Here is a 27,500-nt window from a genome sequence, read left to right on the forward strand (position 1 = left end):
GATGTTGGCTAGGGATCCCTTGTAAAGCGCTTTGAGAATGTTTAGTGTATATTGCGCCATATAACTGCTCAAATTTTGTGGGTTTTTTTTGTTTGTTTGTTTTTAAAGGGACTGGCCATTTTTTTTTTAGGCACGGGCCATGTTTTTGGAAGGGTACCTTGTAATATTGTAATGAAACTTTATAACAAAATGGTTTTGGAATAATTTTTAGTACGTAAACATGTTCAATCCCAATCACTTTATCAAATTTGTTGAATGAAGATGTCAGCGCTTGAAACTCGAAAATATAATTAAACAACAATGAAGTACAGTGAGATATCCACTGTAATAAACCAACACGAATGTTGTGTACAGTTTGTTTGTTTTTTGGATAAATTTTATCAACATGTATTTCTTTGTGGACAATGAACAATCCCTGCGCTGATACAATACTTTTGAACAAAGTCAAAATGGATGAAACAAGAGTTTGAAATTATGTATATATCGGTAACAACTAGAAATGAAGTGAGTAGAAAAGCGCCAGAAGACAATAGAGAATAAAAAATTTTCGCGGTGGTGGTGGGGTTTGAACCTGCGACCTTATTGGTACGACAACTCCGCCTGGCAGGTGAGAGCGTGGCTCTCTTTGGGATAAGAGAATGTAGATGTTATCGTGTAAAACAACCCCTTATCTATCGCTGCCATGATGTGTAACTCTTGTGGGACTTTCTATTTTCTTTTTTTTTTCTCCAAGAGATTGACAAGAAGAGTTATCCTCCGTATTTCTTGTCTCTTATTTCTATTTTTAGTTGTTCTTTTCTGTTGTTTTCATATTATGTACTTTGAACATAATAAATAATTCCTTTTTTTAAATTTGGTTAAATGTGGTAATATGACCCGTGATGGGTTTTGTTATATATTGTTTGTATGTATTTTTTTGTAAAATATTATTTTAAAGGGTATTTTTTAAATAACATTATTATTGCATACAGCAGTGTACAATATTATAGTTATGGATGGGCATAAAGTTCCGTCGATTGATGATACTGAAAATTTTGCCGTTTGATAAATGATAAAATGTACAATAAAATTTGGGTTTGTTTGTTTGATTGGTTTTCACACATTGACACAAAAATTTGGTTTCTAAGATATTGATTGGTTGATGGATTGATTGATTGATTGATTGAATGGTTGTTGTTTCATGACAGTAGTGATGAAGGCTGTTACGAAATTAATGTTTTGAAACATATTCTCGAGTATTAATTAATTATAGATTAATATAATTTTTTTTTAATGTAAAGACTGAAATTCTTCTAACGACAGTGATAGTTATTTTCAAGAAAACAAAGGCAAGGATTTATTATGATGTTTCTTTTTTAAAAAAACAGGAACAGTGGAAAGTGATTGGGTTTTGTTTTTTGGTTTGTTTTTTTTTTCTTTTTTTTTTTTGGGGGGGGGGGGGGGGTTGTAATAAACTAAAGCATTCAAATTATAATAAGCCTTCTGAACATTTTGGGTTTTCAGGAGAAAAGAGATGGCATATTGTAATCTTAATTTTCTCATATTAGCTTACGGTGTTTGAGTTGAAGGGAAATAGTGTTTTGTCACCATGGCTACTTGATGTTATTGTTATGCATGAGTTGGCGCAGATTGAATAAGAAAATGATTTTTGAATGGGAGTGAGAAAGAGAGAGAGAGAGAGAGAGAAGAGAGAGAGAGAGGAGAGGGGGGGGGGGGGGGTTTGTACATAGTAAAAGAGTATGAGATATTCAGTCTTGCCCCTGTGTCATCATCATCATCATCATCATCGCGTCAACCAAATTCATCACCACAATCATCCTCATCATCACTACATCAACTACATTCATCACCACAATCATTTTTATCATCATCGTCATCATTATCATGATTATCACGATCATCGTCAATTATCGTCCTCGTCATGTATTATGCCCGCTCTGATGACCTCGTGCATATTATAATAATTATTATTATAAATAATTTGACAATTAAATGAAATAAAAACGACATCAACTTAATGCCGTGTGTTTTGTTTGCTCTTTTTCTTCTTGATATTATTAAAATCTTATAATAGTAGTAGGAGGAGGTGAGAGAGAGTAAAGGAAGGAGAAAGAAGACGAGGAAAATAAGATGATGGTGAAGAAAAAGGAGAGGGGGGGGGGGGGTAAGGTAAAGGGAAGAAACATGACAATTTCTCCCGAAAAGAAAGAAATTGGGTAATCCCGAGACTATATTTAGGATTTTCAAGGGAAATAACCTAGTCTTGAAATGTCCATGCTGTAATTATTGGATTACTCCCCTTGTTTTAATTCGCCTACAGATAGGTTATGGCACCTTGGAGCGAGTTATGTCCCATGTATTTCTAAAGTTTTGAAAGTCATAGAGAAGAGGAAGGGGGGGGGGGGGGGGGCACTTCTTTAATTATATGGGAGATAACTCGTTCGAAAGTGCTAAAAAAAGGGGCCATAACTTATCTGAGGATGAATTTTAAAATTACAATTAATGTAACGCGGACATTTTAAGATAAGTCATGACAAGATATGAAGTGAGTAGAAAAGTGCCAGAAGACAATAGAGAATAAAAAAAAATTTTCGCGGCGGTGGTGGGGTTTGAACCTGCGACCTTATTGGTACGACAACTCCGCCTGGCAGGTGAGAGCGTGGCTCTACCGTGTGAGCTATCCACGAACACAAAAATATTCGTTTCAAACTCAAAGTCATTTCTAGATCCCTCTCTCACCCACTTCTTGAGACCGCCGATTCGTTCACCACCATCGCGAAGTAATGTTGACCAGCAGTTAAGCTTAATAGCCAATATTCTCATCACAAACATATAACATAGAAACGATTGAGACATTGAGTATGCTCCGGTGTATGGGGTGAATTTTTAATTCAGAAAAGTGAGTGGAGCAGGCACTTATGTTGGTAACAACAAGATATGAAGTGAGTAGAAAAGTGCCAGAAGACAATAGAGAATAAAAATTTTTTTGCAAGAGTTGCATCCCTGGAATCTTGATGAGAAATCGTCTCATTCAAGGGAAGCAATTTATCTATAACAAATTTACATTGCATTCCCTTGGTTACTTCCCTTCTTAAAATATATTGTAAAGTTGCGTCCCTTTACTACTACTATCAAGGGATGTCACCTATTCATACCACTCTTGCAAATGTTCGGATGTGTTTTCTTGAAGTCATATCACTTGTCTATAACAACTTCGAGAGGTCGCATGCCCCTAATTTACTTTCCTCATGTGGAGCTGTTACTTCCCCTAAGTTTCCAAATAATAAGACAAGGGGGAAATTAAAGATTGTTCCTAGAACAGCTCACACTCACACAAAGAGAGAGGAGAGAGAGAGAGAATCAATAAGAAATATGATGTTCCACCGAAAAACACGCAATCTGAAATTCAATTCAATGATCTCTAAAACAGCAAAGGACTCCAGCCAGGACTTGGGCAAATCAAATCCTATCGCCTCGCATTGAGGAGATGGACACACACACACATATATATACACAATTAGACCTGAGTCAACAGAATGGGATACAGTGAATCCTGCAATTTTTAATGATGAAACGAGCAAGGAGTGGAATTAAAAAAGGATCCATTGAAGAAGGATATCTTTGAGACTTTAAAAAAAAAGATTTTGGTACTACAGGAGCTGTTAATTGGTGGATAGAAAATGAAAGACTGGAGAAAGAACACATTTGTCTTATGTACAGATTTATTATCCTTATTTATTGTACACACGTGACAATTTTCATAAACACAGAGAGAGACTATAAAGACTAAGTCAATAATTTGTTAAACAATAAATAGTCTTACTTCAGAGCTTATCAACATCACACAAAGCTTCAATGTAATAAGTTGGATACAAATCCACACAACAAATTATGTTTGTTTAAAAAAATTATTATTACAATGAAACAAAAAGACATATAATATCACATTATACTTTCCATCTAAACTCTGATATTCCCAGACAACCATTAATAATAATCTTGCATACAAACACATAATATAGAATCACACACCTAATACTAATACCAAACACACGCACATACACACGAGTCCATGCACACATCCTCATCCATATACAAATTATCATTCTTGAATGACTAAAAACCTGTTCAATCTCAACAAACGGACACTCATGTTCTTACAAAAATGATAACAAGCTAAAGTCTACTACAAACGACTATCAACTTCAATGTCTGAATAGGACGGTATAGAATAAGTAACTTAAGTTAATTCCTACAAAATACTCACCTATATTTTCAATTTTAGTTCAGTTCGTGATTCTAATTCGTCCAACAATAATAAATTAATATTTTAAACATTCAACTATTTATTTCACATTCTTTTCTTTTTTGACAGTAAAAACTATTTAAGTTTTTGAACTTTGTTTAAGAATTTAAATGCTTTTAAATATTAGAAAAATTATTCTCATTGATGGAATCCATGGTGAATCAGCGTCGTCATCAGCTTGCTTGTCTTGCTGTTCCATCATCTGCCCAGATATATCTGACGACTTTCATCATAAATTACACACAGGACATAAAGAACCATCCAACTAACACTCTCCACCCCCTCAAGTTTCTTGTCCTCACATCACAAATAGTCTATCTGTCAACTTCGCCAAACACCACATCGAGGGTTCCTGCAAGGTAACAAAAGAAAATAAAGTAAATCTATGCCAGATAGCTGAAAATAATATAGAAAAACTAAGAAAAAGAATTTTAAAACATGATCTACAGTAACGATGGACACAAGATCATTACTGCAGAGAAAAAATTGATGACACGAAACACGATTTCAGTGATTTGGTCTCTTACAAAGTTGCAGTGATAATGTTAGGATTTCTATATCTTATGAACTTGACCCAAACTTCACCTACTAAAATCAATAACAGCTGTGAGAATATATGATAACATTTTTTTAAAATCAATTTCAATGTAACTAAAATTAATATAGAAAGAAAGAAATTAAAATGAAGAAAATAAAAAACATATTTTTCTAGGTATAATATAACAAATGAACAATTTAACATTTTCCTAGCCGTGGTTAATCCTTCAAACTCAGGACGAAATTTCTTTTCCACCCTATTTCCTTCTAACTTCAGTTAAAGCATGAGATGTCAGAAAGGAATAACATCAAATCCTGCCATTAAAATGGTTACGATATGACTAAGAACAATTTGTGCATATATTTGATGACTGTTAGGAAAAAGAAACACACAATTTTTTTTTTAAGAAAAAAATAATTAAATCCAAAAGTTCCTGAGAAAATAAAATTGTATCACCTTGAATAGCAAGATTTTGAGCTGGGTTTTTAAAATTTTATATACGTCATATAAAATAAACATAGCAATAAAATAGTCTTCTTGTTTGTTTAAAATATGAATAAATGAACAAACAAATGAATGAATATATAAATAAATAAGTAAAATAAAAAACCCTAAAATCTTTATTTTTAAAAATCTGAAACAGAAGGTTGGAAAAAAATCATAAATTAAACAAATCACCCAACCCCCCCCCCCCCCCCCCCCCCCCCCCCCTCCTGAGAATCTGTGTATGAGAATGAGGTAGATCTATGATGTACATCTATACCACTTACCAATGATGGCCACTATATCTGCCAACATGTGTTTCTTTGCCAACTTGTCTATACCAGCCTGAGAAAGACAAGTAGGGGAGATATAATTTTTTTTAAATAACAACAATAACAATAATAATAATAATAATAATAATAATAATAATAATAATAATAATAATAATAATAACAATAATATCATATAACATTAAAATAAAAATACAGTCCAGATATAACAGGGACCCAGTTTAAACGGGTGCTTTTAAAATCCCTATTCTTTTCCCCTCTTTGCCTTTAGTAAAATTTACAAACCTAAAAGAGCACTCCTATCCTTTATTTTCCTCAGGCAGCTCATTTATTCTTCCTCTTTCACAATGTGAGGTAAAACTAATGACTTCAACATCAGAAATTTACATTGACTGAAAGCAAGATTTGACTTCGAGCTAGTTGACTAATTGAGTCTTTATTCATTACAGCGAACACCTGTAATGACAGACTGTTTTCACTGTGACAGCATTATACTCTTGTCCTGTACATGATGGACATTTGCAAACACGACAACAAGCAAGCATTCCACTAATAAACAAAACAATCTGACCTCATAGAAGTCAACAAAAAAAGACAATAACAAATAAAAAAAACACACACACACAACAACAAAAAAGGGCAGATAGTAAGACGGACATTTAACCTATAATACAGCGACAAATATTGTCCACTCTTTTCAGGACAAAGAGTGATTCAATATTTCAGAGATGCCAACTTGCAAGTATCAGAAACGAGTAATTTAGGAGGAAAAAATGTATAATTTCCAAACAAAATGTGTATTCCTGTGGGGTCTATGTCTCACGAGTAAAACTGAACACCATTCAGTGTCATAACACTGTATAAATACGCCTGACCTCATTCTATCTATACTTACTTTCAGGAAACTCTTTGAACAAGACAAGTCTTTAATGAAGTCTTTAAGTTTTAAAAATATGATCAACAGTTAAGAGAAGATTTTAATACAAGGAAAATGGCGGAATTCCAAAAAAAAATATTTTCAAAGATTTTCACACTGGCACTACTTTTACTTTTACTGTAATTTTCACAACAGTTGTCAACATTTATAAATACTAGATGTACTCCATATATGGTACATTTTGTTAATTTGAGATTTATCAAAGGAATCCACAAATCATTACAATTTTGAAATCCCCCACTTAAGAACAAACCACCATCTTTACTCTTTCTTCCCCTCCACCATCCGACTTTAGAACTCCCTACCAACCAATTGTAAACAAGCCCTTTCAACTTCTTCAAACAATTGCTCCTTGCTTCCCTCTAAAACCCCTGTTACTATAAAATCGGCCATACAATCTTCAGCCTGAAGCTTTGGCCATAATGGAAGAAGAAGAAGAAGAACAAGAAGAAGAAGAAGAAGAAGAAGAAGAAGAAGAAGAAGAAATAAATGGGAAAACAAATAAAGCGATATAGATAGAGAAAAGAGAAAGACAAAGAACAAATTGACTCACCAAGTGAGGAAATCCGGGAGCTCTAATCTTACATCTGTAAGGTTTGTTGGTTCCATCAGATACCAGGTACACTCCAAATTCACCCTACAGGAAGGGAGGAAGATAGTTACAAAAAATAATTATCAAAGTTTTAAAACAATTTTTAAGAGAAAGAAAGAACAAAAAGCTGCTAAACAAATGTGTCCAAAAAAAAAAAAAGAGAGAAAATAATCATTTGTTTCCTAATTATTTTTCTTTAACGCATCTATTTGTCTGGTCCACACCTTTGTTTAACAATAACAAGGAAAACAACTTCATTTTGTAATCCACTGATTGGACATTCATTATCAACAGGCCCCTTGCATATTATTCAAACAAACCTCCAAGTGATTAATCTTTTAAAATAAATATATAAAAAATAAAATTCCCTTTATTCATCCCATAGGGGAAATTTGTATCTAGGGTCTATTCCAAGGAAAGACTGGAATAACAAGGCATGAGCCGCAGTGCAGCAACGCAACTTGAGCTAGGGCGAGTTGCTTGCTCAAGGCCACACAGCGGGTAATCGAACTTGGTATCTTTCGGGTATGAAACAAAGACCTTACCACTGAGCCACGCTGCCCCATAAACTTTTTCGGATGACTTAAACCATAGAGTTAATAATAAACTCTTGCATTTTTTTTTTTAATTTGAAACGCAGAGCCGCTTACATTGTTCAGTGGAAGCTACTTATACAAATTTGGGGATCCAGAACTCAATTCTTCAAAATCAAGAGGACTAAAAATAGTCCTTGATGAAGTCAAGATTTTTTCCTGACCCCTTGTCCAGTAGTGATTGGGTAGGTGGATTTTAGATCTGATGGAAATCACTTTGCAATAGATTAAGAGTTCTATCCAAGGAGTAGCAAACAATAGCTATTGTTCATTTAACGTTACAGAAACTGGGTTATATTCCAGCTCAGTGGGCCCCATGATTCTTTATACATGCATTAGCGTGAAGAAAACAATCAGAGCTCAAAGCATTGCTAATTATACTTCTCTATCAACATGAATTACAGCAGTTCTCTCATTATTTGCATTGTGAACAGCAAAGAGTGAAGATAGAATTTTTTTTTTTTCTTAAACTATGAAAAAAGTGGTTTTATGAAGTCATTGAATTTTACTGCTTTGTTTTGTTGTGCTATCATGGTTTATACTTTTACAGTTGTTAATATTTTACATCAAGGCTTCAATGGTGTTTGAAAAACAAGGCATAAAAACGATAAATGAAGAAGGATTTGCAGGAAATGAAGCCTTTAGTATTAACACCTTTTCAGGACTTCCTCCTTTGTGATATGATAAAAAACTGTAATATTTCGTTTAAAACCTTTTCACCAAAAAAAAAAATCAAAGTTTTCAAAATGAAATCGTGAGCACCTTGTCCATAAATCCTTACCTTTGGTGCCTCTACTGCAGCATAAACAGAGCCAGGAGGGACTTGGTACCCTTCAGTGAAGAGTTTGAAATGGTGGATGAGAGATTCCATGGAATCCTGACAGGAATGGAAAATAAAAAGGAACATTATTTTACATAACTTTCCCCAAGACGCCTGAGTGTGCATCGTACATGTATCTATCTCTAAAAAGAAAAGGATAAGGTACTTGATCATATCTGCTTCAATACGTTCACAGAGTTTTACAACATTTTGCAGGGTTTTTGTAAGGGGAAAACAAAACAATGAAAAGATCTGTGCTCTTGTTGAGGTGGGTTGAGGAGCTTAAAACTAGCTCAGTTAGTTGAGCACTTATTGATGTACTCATAATGGAGCAAGTAGCAATTACAGCTGAAGTCAAGGTTTTATTTTGCAGCCTCCGAGCAGTGGAGATAAAGATAATGGGAGTAAATCTGACTCATGAATGAAGAATACAAAACAAACGACGTTTCAGCCTTTGGCCTTTTTCAAGTAAACACAGAATATGAGCAGTGGCTGGACACTGGGTCTGTTTAAAATCGCAGTCAAAAACAGTTTAATCCATAGGGAATTTTTGTTTAAATATATTTTACAGAAACAAGAAACAGGGCACCAAATAAGAGTTCTGGGTTCATGCTGATCTATAAAAACAGAAGTTGAAAATTTGATGGAAAAAAAAAATGAAAATAAATAGAATAATTTTAAAAAACAAAACATTTTCCACATTCTCCCAAGAATACACGAGTCATGAGTAATGATAAAATCCACTATGATAACCTCCATAAAAAATGCTTATTACTTCAAACAAAACACTTATTTAGATTTTATAATTAATTTCTATCATCCTGATCACCTCAGAATAAATCCATTTATTAATTCACCTCAGAATAAATCCATTTATTAATTATCTTTTTTATTTAACAATTTTTTGGGGGAATTTACAGAAAATTTCCAACGACATCAATTCTCACCTTCATGTCAGCCCTGTTTGGAGGTGTAATCTTGTTGTCATCAACCTTGATCTCTCCCGAAGGCATCTTATTGAGACACTGCAGGATAATGCGTAAGCTCTGCCTCATTTCCTCCATACGGATCAGATATCTGGAATGAAGCAATACATATCAACAGACGTGCTGCAAGGAACGATATAAAATATGCATTTTATTGGCAAAACTGTTGAATTTCAAAGGAAAACCAAAATCATTTAATAGTACTAAACAAAGAGCAAGATTGAGAATTTTTAGTCACATTCTGAGACAAAATCAAGACTCAACAACAAATCCAGAACATTTCTGGTTATAAAGATAAAGAGAGGAGGACAAACAATAAAGAGTACAAGACTTTCAAAATTTGGTGCTTTTTTCTTTTATTTTTTTTTAAAGGGTTTTAGAGTGCTTGCGACACATTTAGGCCATAGCAGCACCAGTAAAAAGAAGAAAATGAAATAGTCAAAATATTCTAGATTTACAATGTAAGCACCAAAGAAAAAAGGAAGATAAAGTGGAATTTGTTCAAATTGGGAACAGACAGATTCCAAGAGCATGCCATCAGTGTACTAAGTTTGAGATCACCTTAAAGTCTCATCCAGACACCAGCACAGGATCCCACTAAGAGGAACACACTCAAATGTTTATAAAATACATAACTATAAATACATAATAGAGATGACTTTACATGGAACCAAACTAACATCTTCCAAAACTGTAATTATTCATTTGGCTCAAGGACTCTAGCCAGGGCTGGGACAAAACTAAGTAATCCCATTCCAAGACAAAGACAGAAAGCAACTCGCAAAACAGACTAGATATAAGGGGATAAAAGACACAGTGTGACCTCCTGCCCACCACGGAAGGTAAAAGGACCCTGCCCAGACTTTCAAAATGTTTAATTGTGTTTTCTGTAAACAGTCGGTGTGATATGTGTCATTTTTCCCCCTGTGGTCTTCATTTACTCCAAACCGTGGCAAAATTATTTTCAAACCCATCATAATTTAAAGAGATGAAGAAAAGAAAAAAAAACAACAATTAAATCACATAGAACAAGTGGGAAAGTAAAATTTCAATACCTGTCGTAACAATCTCCTTTATTTCCAACAGGCACATCAAACTCAACCTGATCATAGGCATCATAAGGCTGGACTTTACGAAGATCCCATTTGATGCCAGATCCTCGAAGCATCACGCCACTGGGGGAAAGAAAACATGTTTATTTTTCAAAGTTTAAAAAACTTAAGCTACCAAAAATGGTAGACTGTACAATTGTAAAAAAAATAAATGTTTAAGCGTAACGCTTCAGAAACGAAACAAAATATATAACAATGGCAATTTCATGGTCAAACCTTTCTTAAATAAATAATATGAGCTAGACGATTAATCTCTCGGCAGAAAATATTTTCTTTTTTTTATTCAAACCTTAGCATTTCATCTATTCACAAAGATTTAAAAGCAAATATAACCAAAAAAATTCGCTAAATTAACTGATGATAAAAATCTTGCATGTATAGCAATGACATATCACTAACATAATGGGTTATGATCTGAGAATATTTCATAATTCAAAACAGAAAGGAAAATTGGGGATGTTATATACAATGTTAAAAGTATCATATCTTATAATGTTTACTTTCTGATCACACATAGAAATACTTCATCAGAAAATGTTCACTGCACTTTACCCCGAAACTGAGGTCCCAAAGGCACTCAAACAAAATTAAATCAGGTCTGACTTCGATTAGAGTTGAACGGTGATTTTTTTTTTTTTTTCTGAACCCACTATCCACCCACCCAGCACTTGTACCTAGAATCAATTATGTTCCCTTTTGTGGGATAATTGCTCTACCACAAACTGGGATATTGGGACAAACTGATGATTGTTTGTTTGTTTGTTTTCAAAGGGGTTTTTTAGGTCATATCAGCGCCAGTAAAAAGGAAGAAAATTGGATATTAAAAACATTCTAGATATACAATTAAAAGGACTTGAGGAAAAAGTAAGACGTAGGGGAAATGGGGAAATAGGGAACAGATGTAGATTCCAAGAGCACACTATCAGTGTACTTAGTTTGAGATTACCTAAAAGTCTCACCCAGACACAAGCACAAGATCCCACTAAGAGGAATATACTCGAATGTTTATAAATTATTTGTTTAAAAAATAATAACAGAACATAAGAGAGATGATTTAAAAGAAGTAATCTCATTCCAAGACAAAGACATAAAGCAATTGGAAAACAGATATAGGGGTAAAGAAGACACAGCAAGTACCTCCCTGCCCACTATGGGAGGTCAGGAACCCCACCCAGAGACAGAAAGCAATTGGAAAACAGATATAGGGGTAAAGAAGACACAGCAAGTACCTCCCTGCCCACTCTGGGAGGTCAGGAACCCCACCCAGAGACAGAAAGCAATTGGAAAACAGATATAGGGGTAAAGAAGACACAGCAAGTACCTCCCTGCCCACTATGGAAGGTCGGGAACCCCACCCAGACAAACTGATGAGCTATGACAGATTTCTTACCTAAATCCCATGTTAAGAGCATCCTCAGCTGACACTACCCCAATGTCTGTGGTTCGTACTTTCCAGATTCTGTTCTCAGTCAAGAGGTCATCTGTCTCGTCCAGTCTCTGGCCAAACTGGGAGGCCCAGGCGTAGATGTCATCCATCAGACCAATGGGCATGTCCTGAAAATGAAATCCGAGCATTAAATTTGTAAAGAACAGTTCTTATTCTTCATGTTTGATGTTGATATCTGGTGTCATACACCAGTTCTAGTTTTATACACAAAAAGGCAGTCATTTTCAGTAATCGGTCAATTCAAAAGAGGTCACAGGGATAATTAACTAAAGACCAGAGCATTTATTTTAGTTTTGGTACGTAACATGAAAAGGAAAAAAAATAAATTATCGGGATTAAGGTAGTTCATTTATAAAATTTGTTCAACTTTAAATAGATTAATAATTCCGATATCGGCTTTATAATTTGGATGAAAAAAAAATGTGAATGAAGGGAGATGCTTACCTGTGCTACTCCACCAGGTCTAACGTATGCAGCATGAAGACGGGCTCCAGACACTCTCTCATAAAACTCCATCAACTATAGAAAAAGTTAATTTTAGAGAAAGATAAAAGCTTTAATATCAAAGACAGTTTTCCTGCTTTCAAGTAAAAGTATTGAACAATAATAGCAATAATAGAAATGATAGATTTTTTTATATATAAAATGAAAATAAATGGCTTCATCAAGGAAAATAAGATTTTTAATATTCAAAAAAACATCATACAAGATTGATGCAGAAGTTCACAAAGAAGTAACAACCCATGATAAAAAATGGTCACGTTAAAATTAACATTTCTATTAAGAGTTACTGTTGTTCAACTTGATTTATCACCAAAAAAAAAAAGAACTAAAATGATAAAAAACCAAATCTACCCTATTATAGCCAACTTGTAAAATTACCCCAATCTGAAAAATAATTTTTTAATATCAAAAGAAGCACATTTTACTCTGAAATACACTTGAATTTTGCAGACATCAAGGGTTGTCAGATGTTCTACAGACACATTTATTACAAAAATCAGTCCATGGTAACTGGTCAAGTTTTAATTTCAATATAAATCTAGCATGGTGATATTATCATGATAATGTATCCAGTCTTTATGTCTATATAATATCCAAGCATGGTTGTAAGTGTAAGCCTCTAGAAATGTACATACTAGACCACTCACATTCGTTCAATGTCGCATTACCCTTTAACACTAAAGCTACCACAGTAATGGTTCAGATTGGAACAAAAACCTACCTCCTTGGCCCTCAAATCTTTTCTCACATTTGCACAATATCGCATTTACCTTCACCACTGAAGCTGCCACAGTAATGCATTGGTTCAGATTGGAACTAAAACCTACCACTTTTACCCACTCACCTTTTCTCTCTCTTCAAAGAGCCAGAAAAATGGAGTCATAGCTCCGATGTCCAAAGCATGAGTTCCCACACCCATGATATGGTTCTTGATGCGAGTAATCTCCCCAAACAAGGCTGACATAGTGAAAGGAAATGAAAAAAAAAAAAAATTTTAATGAAATGTTACAAATTATTATAATCCTGATTTTGCTAAATTAAAGTAAAAATGTGAATGTAAAGAGATAAAATGGATGTTTCGGGTTTTCCCTTTATCAACATTAAAGTATGCACTCAAGTTCTTCATAATATGTCTAGTTTGTATTTCTTTTTTTCTTTGTTCTTAGAATGTAAGTAAGTAGTAAGCCACCACCAGTCTGAATAATGCTTACTGAAAATTGTGTGATTCAGCCACAGCGTTTTTTTAAACGTCGATGAGTATAGCATTAATGTAAGGTTTTCATATTAAAAAAAACCAGAAAGTCTGATTAGATCCAGCTTCTGGAACAGGCTCATATTAGTTTTAATAAGTAATTTACTTGACCTACAAAATAAAATTTAAAATTTGAGCTTTTATATAGCGCAATATCCACTAAATGTGCTCAAAGCGCTTTACAAGGGTCTGACCAACAGCAACATGTAGAACGAGACATGATGCTTGTCAAACGATATAATAAATTGTTTTCCAGACAGAGACAACGCTGTTAATGGCCAGGTACTCATTTTACACCTGAGTACTGTGACAGAATGTGAGTAAAGAACCTTTTCCAAGGACTCAACTATGCGCTGAGCGAGGCTCAAACTCAGGACCTTCCGATCCGAAAGCAAGTGTCATACCACTTGACCAAATAGTCGCACATCTATATCATTGCTAGTTCTCAACTCTTTTTTCCTGTTTTACCTCCCTTCTATCATCATCATTACCATTACAACTACTTACTCCTGATCCACTTAGCTCTTGGAGGGATGTCGATGTTCAAAAGTTTCTCCACAGCCAGGGAATAAGCCTGTTCATTACACATCATGGACACGTAGTCAAGACGGTCAAAATATGGTAGGGCCTGGTAGGAGATGAGGGAGAGTTTTGATTAGAAATCCTACAAATCTCACACTTACTGCAGACCTGCCAACCTTCCCAGAATGAAAAGTGTATTCTATGATCCTAAAAAATGTACTTTTTAGCAAAAAAAAGTGTATTTTAGCCGCATGTGTGGAAAATAAAAGTGCGCAAAATACAAAAATTTATATAAAAGCTATCATCAAACCCAAATCAAATATAAACTCTGATCTTCATCATTCAAACATCCGTTTGCAGCAATCACTAGTAATTACAAAATTATTGGTTTATCGAGAAACTAAAACTTGATGACCATTTTAAATCAGTATAAGGCTCAGAAATTGCAATATCTAAGGATATTGCTTTCGAAACACTCAAAGAAATGACCAAAAGACCCCAAATATGTTGGCAGTATTGATGTTAGTGCCTGAAGAAGAGGAGGTGGTGGTTGTAGTGGTTGTGGTGATGGAAGAAGTGATGTGGTGGTGGTGGTTGTGGCAGTGACAATGCTGTGATGGTGGTTGTAACCGTGGTGATGCCATGGTGGTGATGGTTTGAGACGATGATGATGATGTCCCAAATGAAGTTGTGATGGTGATATACATCTGCCAGCCCAGTAAATCAGTTGAAGGTTTTGATATAAAATGTTTGAGAGAGTGGTCTTCAATCTAATAGAGATGACAATTTGCAGCAGTGACAAGATAATTTCCATTAGGTTATCAAATGATCCATGTCTCTCTCTCCATCTCTCCCTTTTTTATAACATTTACTACTCCTCCTCCTTCTGCAACTACAACAATTCCTACAACCACTACTAGACTAGTACTATTACTACTACCACTACTACTTCTACTCCTACCACTATTACTACTACTACTACATACTAATACTATTACTGTTGGTCAAATGATGGGAAATTCACACACATCACAGACAAGTTAAATACTTCTAGAGGATTCATTTTGAACCATTTTGTTCCTTGGTAATGAAAAATAAAAATATCACTCATACAAAATAATAAATCTTAAAAAGAGATCATTAAATTTTTTTAAACAAAATAGAGTAATTTTAGTAATTATAAAGGGAAATAATCCATTTATGTTTAAGCTTATCAGCAATACAGTTTTTAATTGAAAGCTTCATTGCCAAAGATGTTTGTTAAATTTAATTTTCACTTTAAATTTTCTATTTAACTAGTGGTGAAAGCTTAAATGTGGCCTGAGGCCATTTAAAGTATAAAATAAGCTTAAATGCATAATTCTATGCAAATCCTCAAAAAGTTATGAGAAAAATATTGGTGAAAACCGGCAACATATAACTAACTGAAATGATAACAATAGTACTAATGATGCATCATTCAGAAACACTGTCAACAATTGATGTATGACATGTTGTCATTTTCAACATCATTCACGCTTGAGGAAAAAAAATCAAAGTATTCCTTTGGAATCGTATCCACGTATTTGAGTTTAAAAAATCGTACTAAAATACGATTTATCGTACCGGTTGGCAGGTCTGTTACTAGAATATAACATATGATTCTGGTAAGGAGACAATGATACAACTTTGGCCTACTGCAGTATCCGTCGCATCATTGTTATTGTTACAGCTATCTTGATGAAAATTAAATTGAGCTTTTTTATATAGTGCAATATCCACTAAACATGCTCAAAGCGCTTTACAAAGGGTTATGGCCAACTTTACATGTAGGACGGGACATGACACCTGTTAGGCGATATTTCAAAATTTTTTTTCGGACAGAGACAACGCTGGTAAAGCCCAGGACCTTCCGATCTGAAAACGAGTATCATATCACTAGACCACATAGCCGCAGAAGTCTCTTAATGAAAATGATAGTGTCTGCAAATTATGACCAGATAAATAATGGAAGAAACTAAGAAAGAAATCGAAGCCTGCCGTTAAAGAGCTAAATTTTAAAATTAACATTGCTGATAAAAGTAATTAACCTAATTTTTTTATTTTTTTTTTCAATACCTGAGTGTAAGTCTTGTGTTCAATCAGCTTCTCAGTTGCCCGATGCAGGAGACCAATGTGAGGGTCTGCCCTGACAACAGTCTCTCCCTCTAGAGTGAGAACCATCCGTAACACGCCGTGAGCAGCTGGGTGCTGGGGGCCAAAATTCAACACAATGTTCTCCATTTGTCTCTCCTCCTGGTACACCTTCCCTGAATTACAAGGTTTGAAAGGGTAAAATTCTCAAAGATATATTATGATTATAATATACCATCGGATAAAACAAGTTTCACTTTAAAGATTTATTTTCTTTATTTCACTTTTTAAAAAGAATCTTTTACATCCACAATAATGATAAAACACTAACACATTGATTCTTTTAATTCCTGGCACACATGAAAACACAAATCAACATAATAATAATAATAATAATAATAATTGATTTTTCATTTTACGCCTTTTCGCAATGGCACAATCAGGTCCCATCACCTAGACATTCCATGAAGGAATAGATAATCCATCAAACAGGATGGCTAATACTAATGTCATCAAGAATCACCCACCTTGTCCAAGTGAACACATTGGGGGTTAATAACCTACCCAAGGTAAAAAAAAACAAAAGTTCCTGAAGCAGGGCTCCAATCTGAGACTTCCAGATCGCAGTGCAATGCCTTTACCATTAAAAAGACCATCAAACTCAAAATACATCAATCATAAAAATAAAACGCCCTGGTACTGTGAATCTGTGAAATAATTGAGTCTTAATCTTAAGATGCTTCTTAAACGTTAGAACACTAGGAGCAAATTTTGATACCCAAAAAAATTTAATTTAAAAATAAAGCTGGCACAACTTCACAAAGCCCATAATTTACAAAATAATATGATAATACCCACTGTTGTAAGAGGGGAGTTCCCATTCTGTCTCAGAAGGGTACAGAAATGGCTTCTTGAACTGTTCCATATACTGGGCATCAGGCATCCAGACGCTGCCGGCAAATCTGACCATGTGAATGAAAAGCCAATATTAAAATATAAATCGGAGATTATCGACATCTAAAAGAAATGGCGGAAGCCAATCAAGAAGTCAAAATAAATCAAGAGTCTTTGTGAGTTGAAAGCCGAAAGAAGTGACAAGGACCAAGGACATGACTGAGAAATCAGCAGACAGCAAACAGAGCAGCCATGCCATTGGCCTATCTTTAAGAGCATACAACATTGCAAAAGTAACTTCCAGATACATTAATCGGTAGAATAGATTCATATTTATTTTTTACCTAACAGAAGCATATTTCGGAGCATTTTTCAAAGCTGCACGGTTCAGCAATGTTGCAGAGCCAGCTTTGCGTAAAACAAATCCGAAAGCCGCCATCTTGTTTGTGTCATTGAAAAATGGAGCTCTTGTTTTCTGCGAAAATAGTTGCGGTGGGTCATTTTCATAACAATTGAACGAAAGAGGGCCGCCAGATGGCCACTAAAATGACCAATATTGGCCAAAAAGAGAATCTATTCTTAATTTTTACAATATGATTTTTATTTTTATCTTTTTTATTATAATATTTTTTTCACTAGCCTATCTAGTCGATTTTTATTTTTAGAAAGATGAGTTTTTTTATGGAATCAAAGTTTTTGACCTCGTCATGTTTCATTTGGCTTGTGTTGAAGTCGAAATTGGTCAGGAGAAACTTTGGCCATCTGGAACTCCAGGTTATGAAATGCGGCTCTTCTGTGGTAGTTCAAACTGTTCGACTAAACCCTTTAATATATAATATTATTTAATTTATTATCCCAAGAGAGTCCTAATTTCAAACCGTACAAATGACCTATTCGGCATCTTTTTTTTTATTTTCTTTTTTTTTTTTTTTTTGGTACAAACACTCCTATACCCTCCGTCACTGCCCCCAGGTACTTATTCACACCTGAGTTGGATGGGGTAATGTGAATAGATTGTCTCACCCAATTACACAGTTTTATGACCAATGGCAACGTTTACATCTCGTGACAGTGTTGCAAATCAAATGTCTCATTCCTGTGGGAAGAGAAGAAAGTGAGCTTTCCAACAGTAGAAAAAAGCGTCCAAGCAATACATTTTTTTTAATGTTAAAAAAAAAAATTAAAATAAATAATAGTTACGCCCTTCTGCGCGGCAACGTTAGATGCCGTTACCCAGCATTCCATGAAGGAACATAAATAATCCGTCAAACAAATGTGTCAACAGAAATCACCCTTGTAGGATAGTCATGATATTGCATAATTGTGACTCTTCGCCTCAAAACGGTATTAAGTCGGGATGGTTAAGATGTTGAAAATGGAATTTGTAGCCAGAAAAATCAGACTTGGGTTTAGTTTATATGTTTTATTGAGGAGAGTGGATACCATATTTTAGGGTGCTTATGCCAACACTTTATATTTTTGACCACTTCAACATTTAATTCGGCTTTTAAGCATTATGGTTCGTTCCGACATAATACCGTTTTGAGACGATGGGTCACAATTAGGCTATACTGAAAAGTAGTGCCGCGCTGAAGACCGGTCTGGACCGCGGTCCGACGGTCTTTTAGCTGTGAACCGAAGACCGTCCCAGAGGGGAAGACCGGCGGCGGTCCTCACTTCTTATCACCTTTCAACTAGTGCGGGGCGGTCCTTGCAAGGACCACGGTCCTACGGTCTCGCGCCATAGCCTACTACTTCCCCAGCGATTCGTTGCTTCGGTTGCCTATCTTCCACCAATCACCACCCATCCCACTTAATTAATCGCACCCACCCCCCTTTGCCATACACTAAACGACACAGACGACCATACAGGCAGACGACCACCAACCTCCACTCCGCAAACCGCCCTTTCGTGTGTGAGATGGGGGAACAGGAGGCGCACGCCTTGGACGATTCCATTATACGGGGTAAATTTCAAAATTTACTACACCATAATGATCGCAATGACAATGATCTATGGTGAAGGCATGACCCCTCTTCTCTAATGGGTTATTGTTTGAAATGTATGTGACTACAAAAGATGTGTGTGTTTGTGTGTGTGTGTGTGTGTGTGTGTTGTCGAACCTAGCAAGTAGCAAATCCGATTTTTTGTTTTCTTTTGTCCATCTCTTGTCACCACTCCTTTCTATCGCAGTGTTGTCATTTAAAATAATACAATAATATTAAAATTTCGTTTTGTGTTTTTACTAATCAAATAATATGAGTTTCATTAGTTTCTTCCTTCCAAAAAACCCAGTTATAACGTCTGAATTTTAAAAAAGTCCAATAGAATATTTGGGGACCCCGATAGCTCAGTTGATAGAGCACTCTCTTTATACGCAAAGGGCCAGAGATCGATCCCGGGTGCAGTCGATTTTTTTCTGAATCCCTGTCTACTCAGCAATGAATGGGTAGTTGAGTTTGTTAGATCTGGCGAAAAGTCACCATCGACCCCTCTTATCACCTCATCCACCCCCTCTTATTATAACTTCACGTCTCTCTCTTACTCTTCAATGCTCGCTGCCCTCTAATGTGTGTGTGTGGGGGGGGGGGGGGGGGGGGGGGGGGGGTAGGAGTTGCGTGTGTGTATCAACGCCACGAACAACTCGATCAACGCCTTGGGCGATGCCATTATCTCCGTTAATGGGGATAAATTTCAAATTTTATTAAATTATCGAAGTAACAATGAAGTACGGTGAGCAAATAAAGAAGGCATCACCCCTCTTCTCTAATTAGGTTACAATTTGAAATGAGTGTGACTACTCCGTGTGTTTTACTCCTGTAGGCCACGGTTTTCATCGTGTAGCGGTCTTTATCGGTTCAAGAATGAACGATCCCACGCTCTAAAAGGTCAAACCGGTTCGAATTTCCAACAGTCTCTCAGGAATGTTCAATGTCGAAAAGGACCGGTCCTAGGACCGGTCCTTGCGGTCTTCATTTCCCAAGGACCGTAGGACCGTGGTCCTTAAGCTTGCCAAGGACCGCCCCGCACTACTGAAAAGCAATCATAATTTGTGAGAAGGGTGACAAAGGAGATTAGATCTAGCGGTTGGTAGTGCTGGCAAAGATGTTTTTGTGCGTCCAATATTTTCAAAAGTATTAGCAATCCCATCTTGCGTTGTGACTGTGAGCAGTTGCTGCCTGTGTAGTCTTTAAACCTCGTGTGGAAAAAAATGTGTGTATGTGTGTGTGTATATATCCTATCGGGTAAATTTCGAGGGCTGTTGCCCGAAACAACGAGGAAAGCTAATCTTTTTAGGAAGTTTGCGAGATCTTGGGGCGCCGAACAGGCGATTCTGAGGACATCCGCCCTGGCACTGTTTTTCTCTTCAAAGGAGTGCTGCGTTCCTGCATTGATTAAAGCCAAACTGTGAAAATCAATGCAAATGGCGTCGGGAATTAAAATAATTACACATACACACACACAAAAGAAGCTTCCCAGATTCTGTATCAGTGAGATACAGAGACACTTTGTGCTGTCAACGGGCTACATACCACAATAATTGTGTCCTTCTTGTGACAGAAATGTTTTCGAATTGACAGGTAAATTTCTCATAATTGTCAGAATGTCTCAAGTTGTCGGAGAAGAAATGTCATACCCTTATTGTACTTGGAAAAAAAGACTGAATGTGTACCTCCTCTCGGGAGTGGGATAACAGCAGCGGCGTAGGGCCTTAAAAGCTATTAAGGCTAAGCCACAGGTCGTCATTGTCTTGATAATTTGTAATAATTTAACAATAAAAAGTCACACTTTTAATTTTCTATTTCACAAACAATGAAATTCATTGTTGACCTGGTGTTGAAAAACCCTTACAGAGCCTCAAAACTTGAACCAATCACACCGCTTAGAATTTACTACAGCTCGAGTCATACTCGTGCCCCTGACCAATCAGTACAGCGTGTGGCTTTAAAGGTTGAGAAGGCTTCCAGCCATATTCCCACGGTACAACCAGGCGATGCATTTCACGTTTGCCACTTTATTTTGTTTTAATTGTATTTTGTTTGGCGATAACAGCAATACAGAATTGTGTTGGACAAGAAATGGATTTACCTGTTTGAAAAATTTAACACAGAGAGCATTGAACCATCAGAAGTCTAACTTACATTTAAATATCACCACTAGATTGAAAACCGTTGGTACTGTTCACATAGGTGCACCGATTGACAGTGGCTATCGCTTATCCTTAGCCAGGCATTATGAACAAGTTACAAAGAACATACAAATCTTAGGTAAAATAATTGAGTGCATCAAATCTCTCTCTCTCTCTCTCTCTCTCTCTCTCTCTCTCTCTCTCTCTCTCTCTCTCTCTCTCTCTCATATCCATGACTAAAAGATAATATTCATGCGACAACACATCTCAAATCCAGCCCCATGCTCCTAAATGACCAGGCTACGCCGCTGGATAACAGATAGCAGCGCTCCTTTCTTGGGTTTTGTTGGAGGCCTTTGATTGACATGGCTGTTTACCTTTAAAAATTATCTTCAGCTTATAATTTCTCCCTTTCTCTTTCAATGTTATCCAGTTATTGCTCTCTGTCATAATTGTTTGTTACACTTTTTCTGCCGTCATAGATATTATGGAGAAATCTGCAAGCCAGCCTTCAGGTCGGATTATGGTTTGCTTACTCTAGGGGTCCCACACACTGCATGTGTTTTCAGAGCTGGGTCTTACCGGTGTGGTATAGCATTGTTCTTTTACTGTCATTGGAACACGATGAAAGGTTCTGCCGGAGAAAGTTTAGCTTGTTGTTAGCTTTATGATGGTTCCATGGCATTCTGATGTCCAATGTTATCCCTAGGTACTCAGTAATGATTATCAAGTTTTTCCTCATTTATTTTGTAATAATTTCTGTGTTATTTAATTTTATTTCTTATTCGAAATACTTTACATTTCTTTGGATGGAATTCTATTTTCCAGTCTTTCTCCCAGTCTTGGAGTTTGTTAAGGTCTTGTTGGAGAATGCCGAATGCCTGTCATTTCTGGTGTTAATTCGTCTTAAAGGAGGCGGTCGTCTTCCAAAAGAATGCGATGTTGTACCTTCAGATTTTTATTATTTTATTTTATTTATTTTTTTTTTTGGGGGGGGGGGGATGTGATTAATCTAGATCAAGAACAAAAGTGGACCTAAAACTGTTCCATTTTGGATACCTGACAGAACAGGAATTCCTGATGACGATCAGACAGGAAAGAAACTATCCAGGAGTGGATGATGTCATTGAAAATCCCATAAAGTTTAAACTTTTCAAGAAAGCTCTTGTGATGGACTTTGTTAAAAGTCCAACAATATTGCGTCTGTCTGACCATGATCATTAAAGGTATTAGCAAAGTCTGCACAAAATGTGGTGATTCGCTGTGACTCGCATGACGTAAATTTGCGAAGACCATTTTGAACATCCGAGTGTTTCATAACATAACTGTGTAAGATATTCTCTAAGAGCTCGCAGGGCACAGGACAGGTCAAGGACATTGGCCGATAATTTTCAGCTTTATCTCCATCTTCTTTTTTTAAATATTGGTGTTATGGATGCATGTTTTTACTCATTTTGGAAATTTTCTATAGTATAAAAATGTTTGGAGGAGGAAAGTGTAGACATGGGCTAATTCTTGTGCTTAAATCCTGATACATTTCGCAGGTGAGAGGCGCACGAGATCTAGGCGTAGAATCTCGCAGGTGAAACAGTGTTGGTGATTTGGAGGATGGCCTGAGTCATGGGCGTGGGTCCGATTCAACTCCTAGGCCAAGTGTTAGAACACGTATTCTGCCTTGGACTGTCCAACATGTACCCGCTGTGGGCAAAACCTGAGACGGCAGAGCATCTAGTCGAACGGTGTGTTGTGACGATGCTACCAGGCGGGTTCGCGACGGTGCACGAGTGCGGACCGGACTTTGTTGATTGGGTCGATTGTCATAACATAGTAGGGTGAGAACCATAAGAGGCTGCTGCCTTGGTTGCTGAAAATATTCTCACCGAGCACGGTTTTGCTGGGCAGTGAGGCATCCGTCACTGTATATAGTATACAGTATATTTAAAACTAAAAACAAATAAATAATTTTATGACAAAGAAAATAGAAACTGTATATTTGACGGCTCCCTCCCAGCTAAGGACAAGGAGAGAAACGAACAACCTAGATCCAGAACAAAGACAGAGAGCAAAATGGAAGGGGGAACAGATTTAGGGGATAGAAGACACAGCAAGTGACCTCTCTTCTCACCATAACCCCACTCAGTTTTAGGTCATATCAGTGCCAGTAAAAAGGAAGAAAATTGGATAGTAAAAACAATCTAGATGTACAATTAAAAGAACTTGAGGAAAAAGTAAGACATAGAGGAAATGGTTCAAATAGGGAACAGATGTAGATTCCAAGAGCACACTATCAGTGTACTTAGTTTGAGATCACCTAAAAGTCTCATCCAGACACTAGAAACAAGATCCCACTAAGAGGAACACACTCAAATGTTTACAAATTATAAGTTTAAAATAAAAAACAGCACATAACAGAGAGATGATTTACAAGGGAAAAAAGTATCATCTAGCAAAACTATAACTCTACATTCAACAGTTTCTCTCCCAGCCAAGGACTCCGGCCAGGGCCAGGACAAAACTAAGTAATCTATTTCCAAGACAGAGACACAGGGGGATAGAAGAGACAGCAAGTACCTCCCCGCCCACTGTGGGAGGTCGGGAACCCCATCCAGAGGGGGGAACATACACAGTATGTAATAGTGACCTCTCCATCACTATGAGAGGTAAAAAGAGAGCCCACCTTTTCCGGCCCAGAACAGGTCAGAACACAAAATAAGAAACACGGAAAGGGGTTACAATCAAGCAGACAACTAATCGCTCCAACCAACAGCAGCGCTTTGAAATAAAGATATCGATTAAATAACATTTAAAAAATCGATTCAAATCTTGTTCCTAATCACATTTTTGCACACTTATTGGGTCATAACGACCGACAAAACCCAAACTAGGAAATAAACATCAAAAGAACAAGAGTTGAGTACCCCCCCCCCCTAAACAAACAAACAACAACAACAACAACAACAAAAAAGACAATGCAAACACAAACAAAATAAACAAACAAAAACACAGACACAGATATAAACACACCAAAATAACAGGAACAATAAGATGTATCTATATACAACAACAAAAACAATTTGTGATCTTTACTTTTTATTTTTATTTAAATTCGTTGACGTTCATAATTATTTTGCTGCATTGATATTTTTATTATTTCATTGACATAGGACTCTGCAAGCAAAATGCTGCCGTTGTTTTTAAAAACAGTATATGCAATGTTAACCAAATAACACATGCTGTGTTCTTTAGAAAAACGGTAGAATGAATGTGAGGTATTTGAATGTGACTTAATATGTATACCGCCGTACTCTGAAAAAAAAATACATTTTTTAAAATTTGGCCAAAGAACTCGTCTTTCAAATATCAACCGATTAAAATGTCCATCATCGACGAGGACATATTATTTTCAGGTCTCATAACCGATCGAAATACGCTTCAACAGTCGTAACGTCACTTTCTTCCTTAGTAACACTGGCTCTAAACTATCGGAACAATGGCGGACGCCCGTATGAAATATTTCCCCGGCGAGCATAAAAGCGTATCCAGAGGGGAAAAAAGACATCAATTTGATCATGTTTTGACTTTTACACATTCTGATCACAAGGCATATGAAAAGTTCTAGCCAGAATGAAGAATAAACAGTAATGATTTTCTTTGTTTAGAACCAAGATGGCCGCCGTTGCCGGGCGGCGTGACATCAGACTACTGAATCCAATTATGGGCTTGATTTAACATCGTCGTAATGGACAACAATAATATGTTGTATTGGTTTGAGAGTATTTCCATGATAACAATGAGCCTAGAACAATTTAGGCTATCAGACCTGCAAATAAGTAAATACAAACAAGTCGATCCTCGTCAAAAATTCTCAAATATGGGACTTCTCTTTTTCAGAGTGCGGCGGCATATTGGGGGGAGATCCCTTGATGTGTGTGCAAAAATACACAATATACAATTCCATCCAGAGTGTCAAATTTATCGTGTAACGAATACAACATTGTAGCATGGAAATTTGTCACCAAGATTCTCATCTTTACACATATCATATTTTATAATAAATTAACTAACTTGAGCTTTGATATAGCGCGATATCCACTAAAGTGCTCAAAGCGCTTTACAAAGGGTCCCTGACCGACAGCAACACGTAACATGTAGAACGAGACATGACGCCTGTTAAGCGATAATGCAACTTTTTCCCGACAAAGGCAAAGCTGTTAACAGCCAAGTATTCATTTTACACCTGAGTACGGTGAGAGAATGTGAATAAAGAGTATTTTCCAAGGACTCAATTATGCGCCGAGCGAAGCTCGAACCCAGGACTTTCTGATCTGAAAGAAAGTGTCATACCACAAGACCACATCGTCGCATACGTGTTGACTTGAGCACAAATTGACTTTATGAACGTTGATTTTATGTGAGTTCCACTTTATATTCATTGTCCTCACTAAAACATAAAATTAATGAATGAAGGGATTTATCTATTTGTTTTGATAATTCGTTAATCATCTCTTAAACTTAAACTGCTTCATGTCAAAGTGTACTGTAGTTTATATAATGTAAATGTTGCCGCCCGAAGCTCGAAGAAATAAATAACAATGTGAAATTGAATGTAAGCTTCAATTTAATATACGAAAACAGATAAAATGGACGTTTCAGGTTGCCCCTTTATCAACAAAACAGGCTGAATGAAACACTATAGATGAATGAGATAATGTGGTTGTGGCGTTTTTATCTGTTTTCGTATATTAAATTGAAGCTTACATTCAATTTCACATTGTTATTTATTTGTAGTTTATATAAGAATAAATAAATCGAAATAAAAATTATAATGATACACTGTATTTAACTTATTTGAGATTTAGAAGTCCGGTTCTGATGGAGAGGAAAAAAGTCTAAAGTTGGTAAAACTTTTACAGGTGGTGTTCGATTTTACGCGAACTTCACATCATAATCATAACTTACAAGTTTTGTTTGTTTTGTTTGTTTGTTTTTAATGGTTTTACGGCGCTTGCAACACATTTAGGTTATATCAGCGCCAGAAAAAAGGAGGAAAATGGGATAGTTAAAAGTTCTAGAATTACAATTGAAGCATCCAAGAGAAAGTAAGGCATAGGGGAACTGGGAACAAATAGGGATCAGATGTAGATTCCAAGAGCATATCACCAATGTACTTAGTTTGAGATCACCTATAAGTCTCATCCGGACACAAGAACAAAATCCAACAAAGAGGAATACACTCAAATGCTTACATTATACATTAAAAATAACAAATATAATAATACATAACAGAGAGATGATTTACAAGGAAAAAAATATCATCTCCCAAAATAATAACTATGCATTTGACTGTTTCCCTCCCAGCCAGGACTCAGACCAGGCCAGCAAAAAAACTAAGTAATCTCATTCCAAGACAAAGACAGAAAACATGTTGGAAAACAGATATAAGGGGATAGAAGACACAGTGTGTACCTCCCTGCCCGCTATGGGAGGTCAGGATCCCCACCCACTTACAAGTTTTCAAAAAGAGAGCAGCAACAGAGATGCAACGAGGACATTAACTATGTAACATTTAATATTACAGTTCCCTTGGCAGAAACAGTTTTAAGCGTTGTTTATCAAAACCAGCAGATATGCAATGGCAGATATTATGAGTTGACAGAAATTCAACCACGGTGATGAAGAGAATTTTGTTACAAGCAAATTTTAAATTTGGTTAAGTAAATCTGCAGTGAACGTTTAGATACATATTTGCGCACGTCGGCAGTGAATTTCCAAAAAATAAAAATTTAAAGGTTAATTCGGTATTTCTAGTAGAAGTAGCAGGTCTGTCTTTTATATCATAATATTAAAAATAATTATACCAGAGAATGGGATGGAAAGTCACAACAAAAATATGTATTAATTAATATTAAAAATAAATAAATAAAAGATATATAATGGATTGGAAATAGGAAAACCGGCATTTTGCAATTAGAACAAGAGTGC

The 27,500-nt window shown here is 36.0% G+C and overlaps 1 protein-coding gene across 1 annotated transcript; it reads right to left on the reverse strand.

Moving 5' to 3' along the window:
• Nucleotides 1–3,704: 3,704 nt before the first annotated feature.
• Nucleotides 3,705–17,891, reverse strand: LOC144959692 (NADH-ubiquinone oxidoreductase 49 kDa subunit-like). Its single transcript, XM_078892375.1, has 13 exons — nucleotides 17,733–17,891; nucleotides 17,353–17,456; nucleotides 16,480–16,670; nucleotides 14,368–14,488; nucleotides 13,453–13,565; nucleotides 12,549–12,623; nucleotides 12,048–12,211; nucleotides 10,601–10,720; nucleotides 9,507–9,636; nucleotides 8,521–8,616; nucleotides 7,108–7,191; nucleotides 5,615–5,672; nucleotides 3,705–4,658 (listed from the first exon to the last, which is right to left on the reverse strand). The coding sequence occupies exons 1-13, from the start codon at nucleotides 17,825–17,827 to the stop codon at nucleotides 4,621–4,623; spliced, it is 1,389 nt and encodes a 462-aa protein (XP_078748501.1). The 5' UTR covers nucleotides 17,828–17,891; the 3' UTR covers nucleotides 3,705–4,620.
• Between the last annotated feature and the right edge of the window lie 9,609 nt (nucleotides 17,892–27,500).

This window comes from Berghia stephanieae, chromosome 14 (genome assembly GCF_034508935.2).
Source record: "Berghia stephanieae isolate SIO BIC M18660-M18661 chromosome 14, UCSD_Bste_1.3, whole genome shotgun sequence".
Classification (NCBI taxonomy): domain Eukaryota; kingdom Metazoa; phylum Mollusca; class Gastropoda; order Nudibranchia; family Aeolidiidae; genus Berghia; species Berghia stephanieae.

Excerpts from the sequence above, each read along its gene's own strand:
- LOC144959692 (XM_078892375.1), bottom strand. The coding sequence starts at position 17,827 with ATGGCGGCTTTCGGATTTGTTTTACGCAAAGCTGGCTCTGCAACATTG. Across the intron at positions 17,457-17,732 it reads CCGAAATATGCTTCTGTTAG|ATTTGCCGGCAGCGTCTGGA; the intron begins GTAAAAAATAAA and ends TCACATGGTCAG. Across the intron at positions 5,673-7,107 it reads CTCCCGGATTTCCTCACTTG|GCTGGTATAGACAAGTTGGC; the intron begins GTGAGTCAATTT and ends TGTCTTTCTCAG.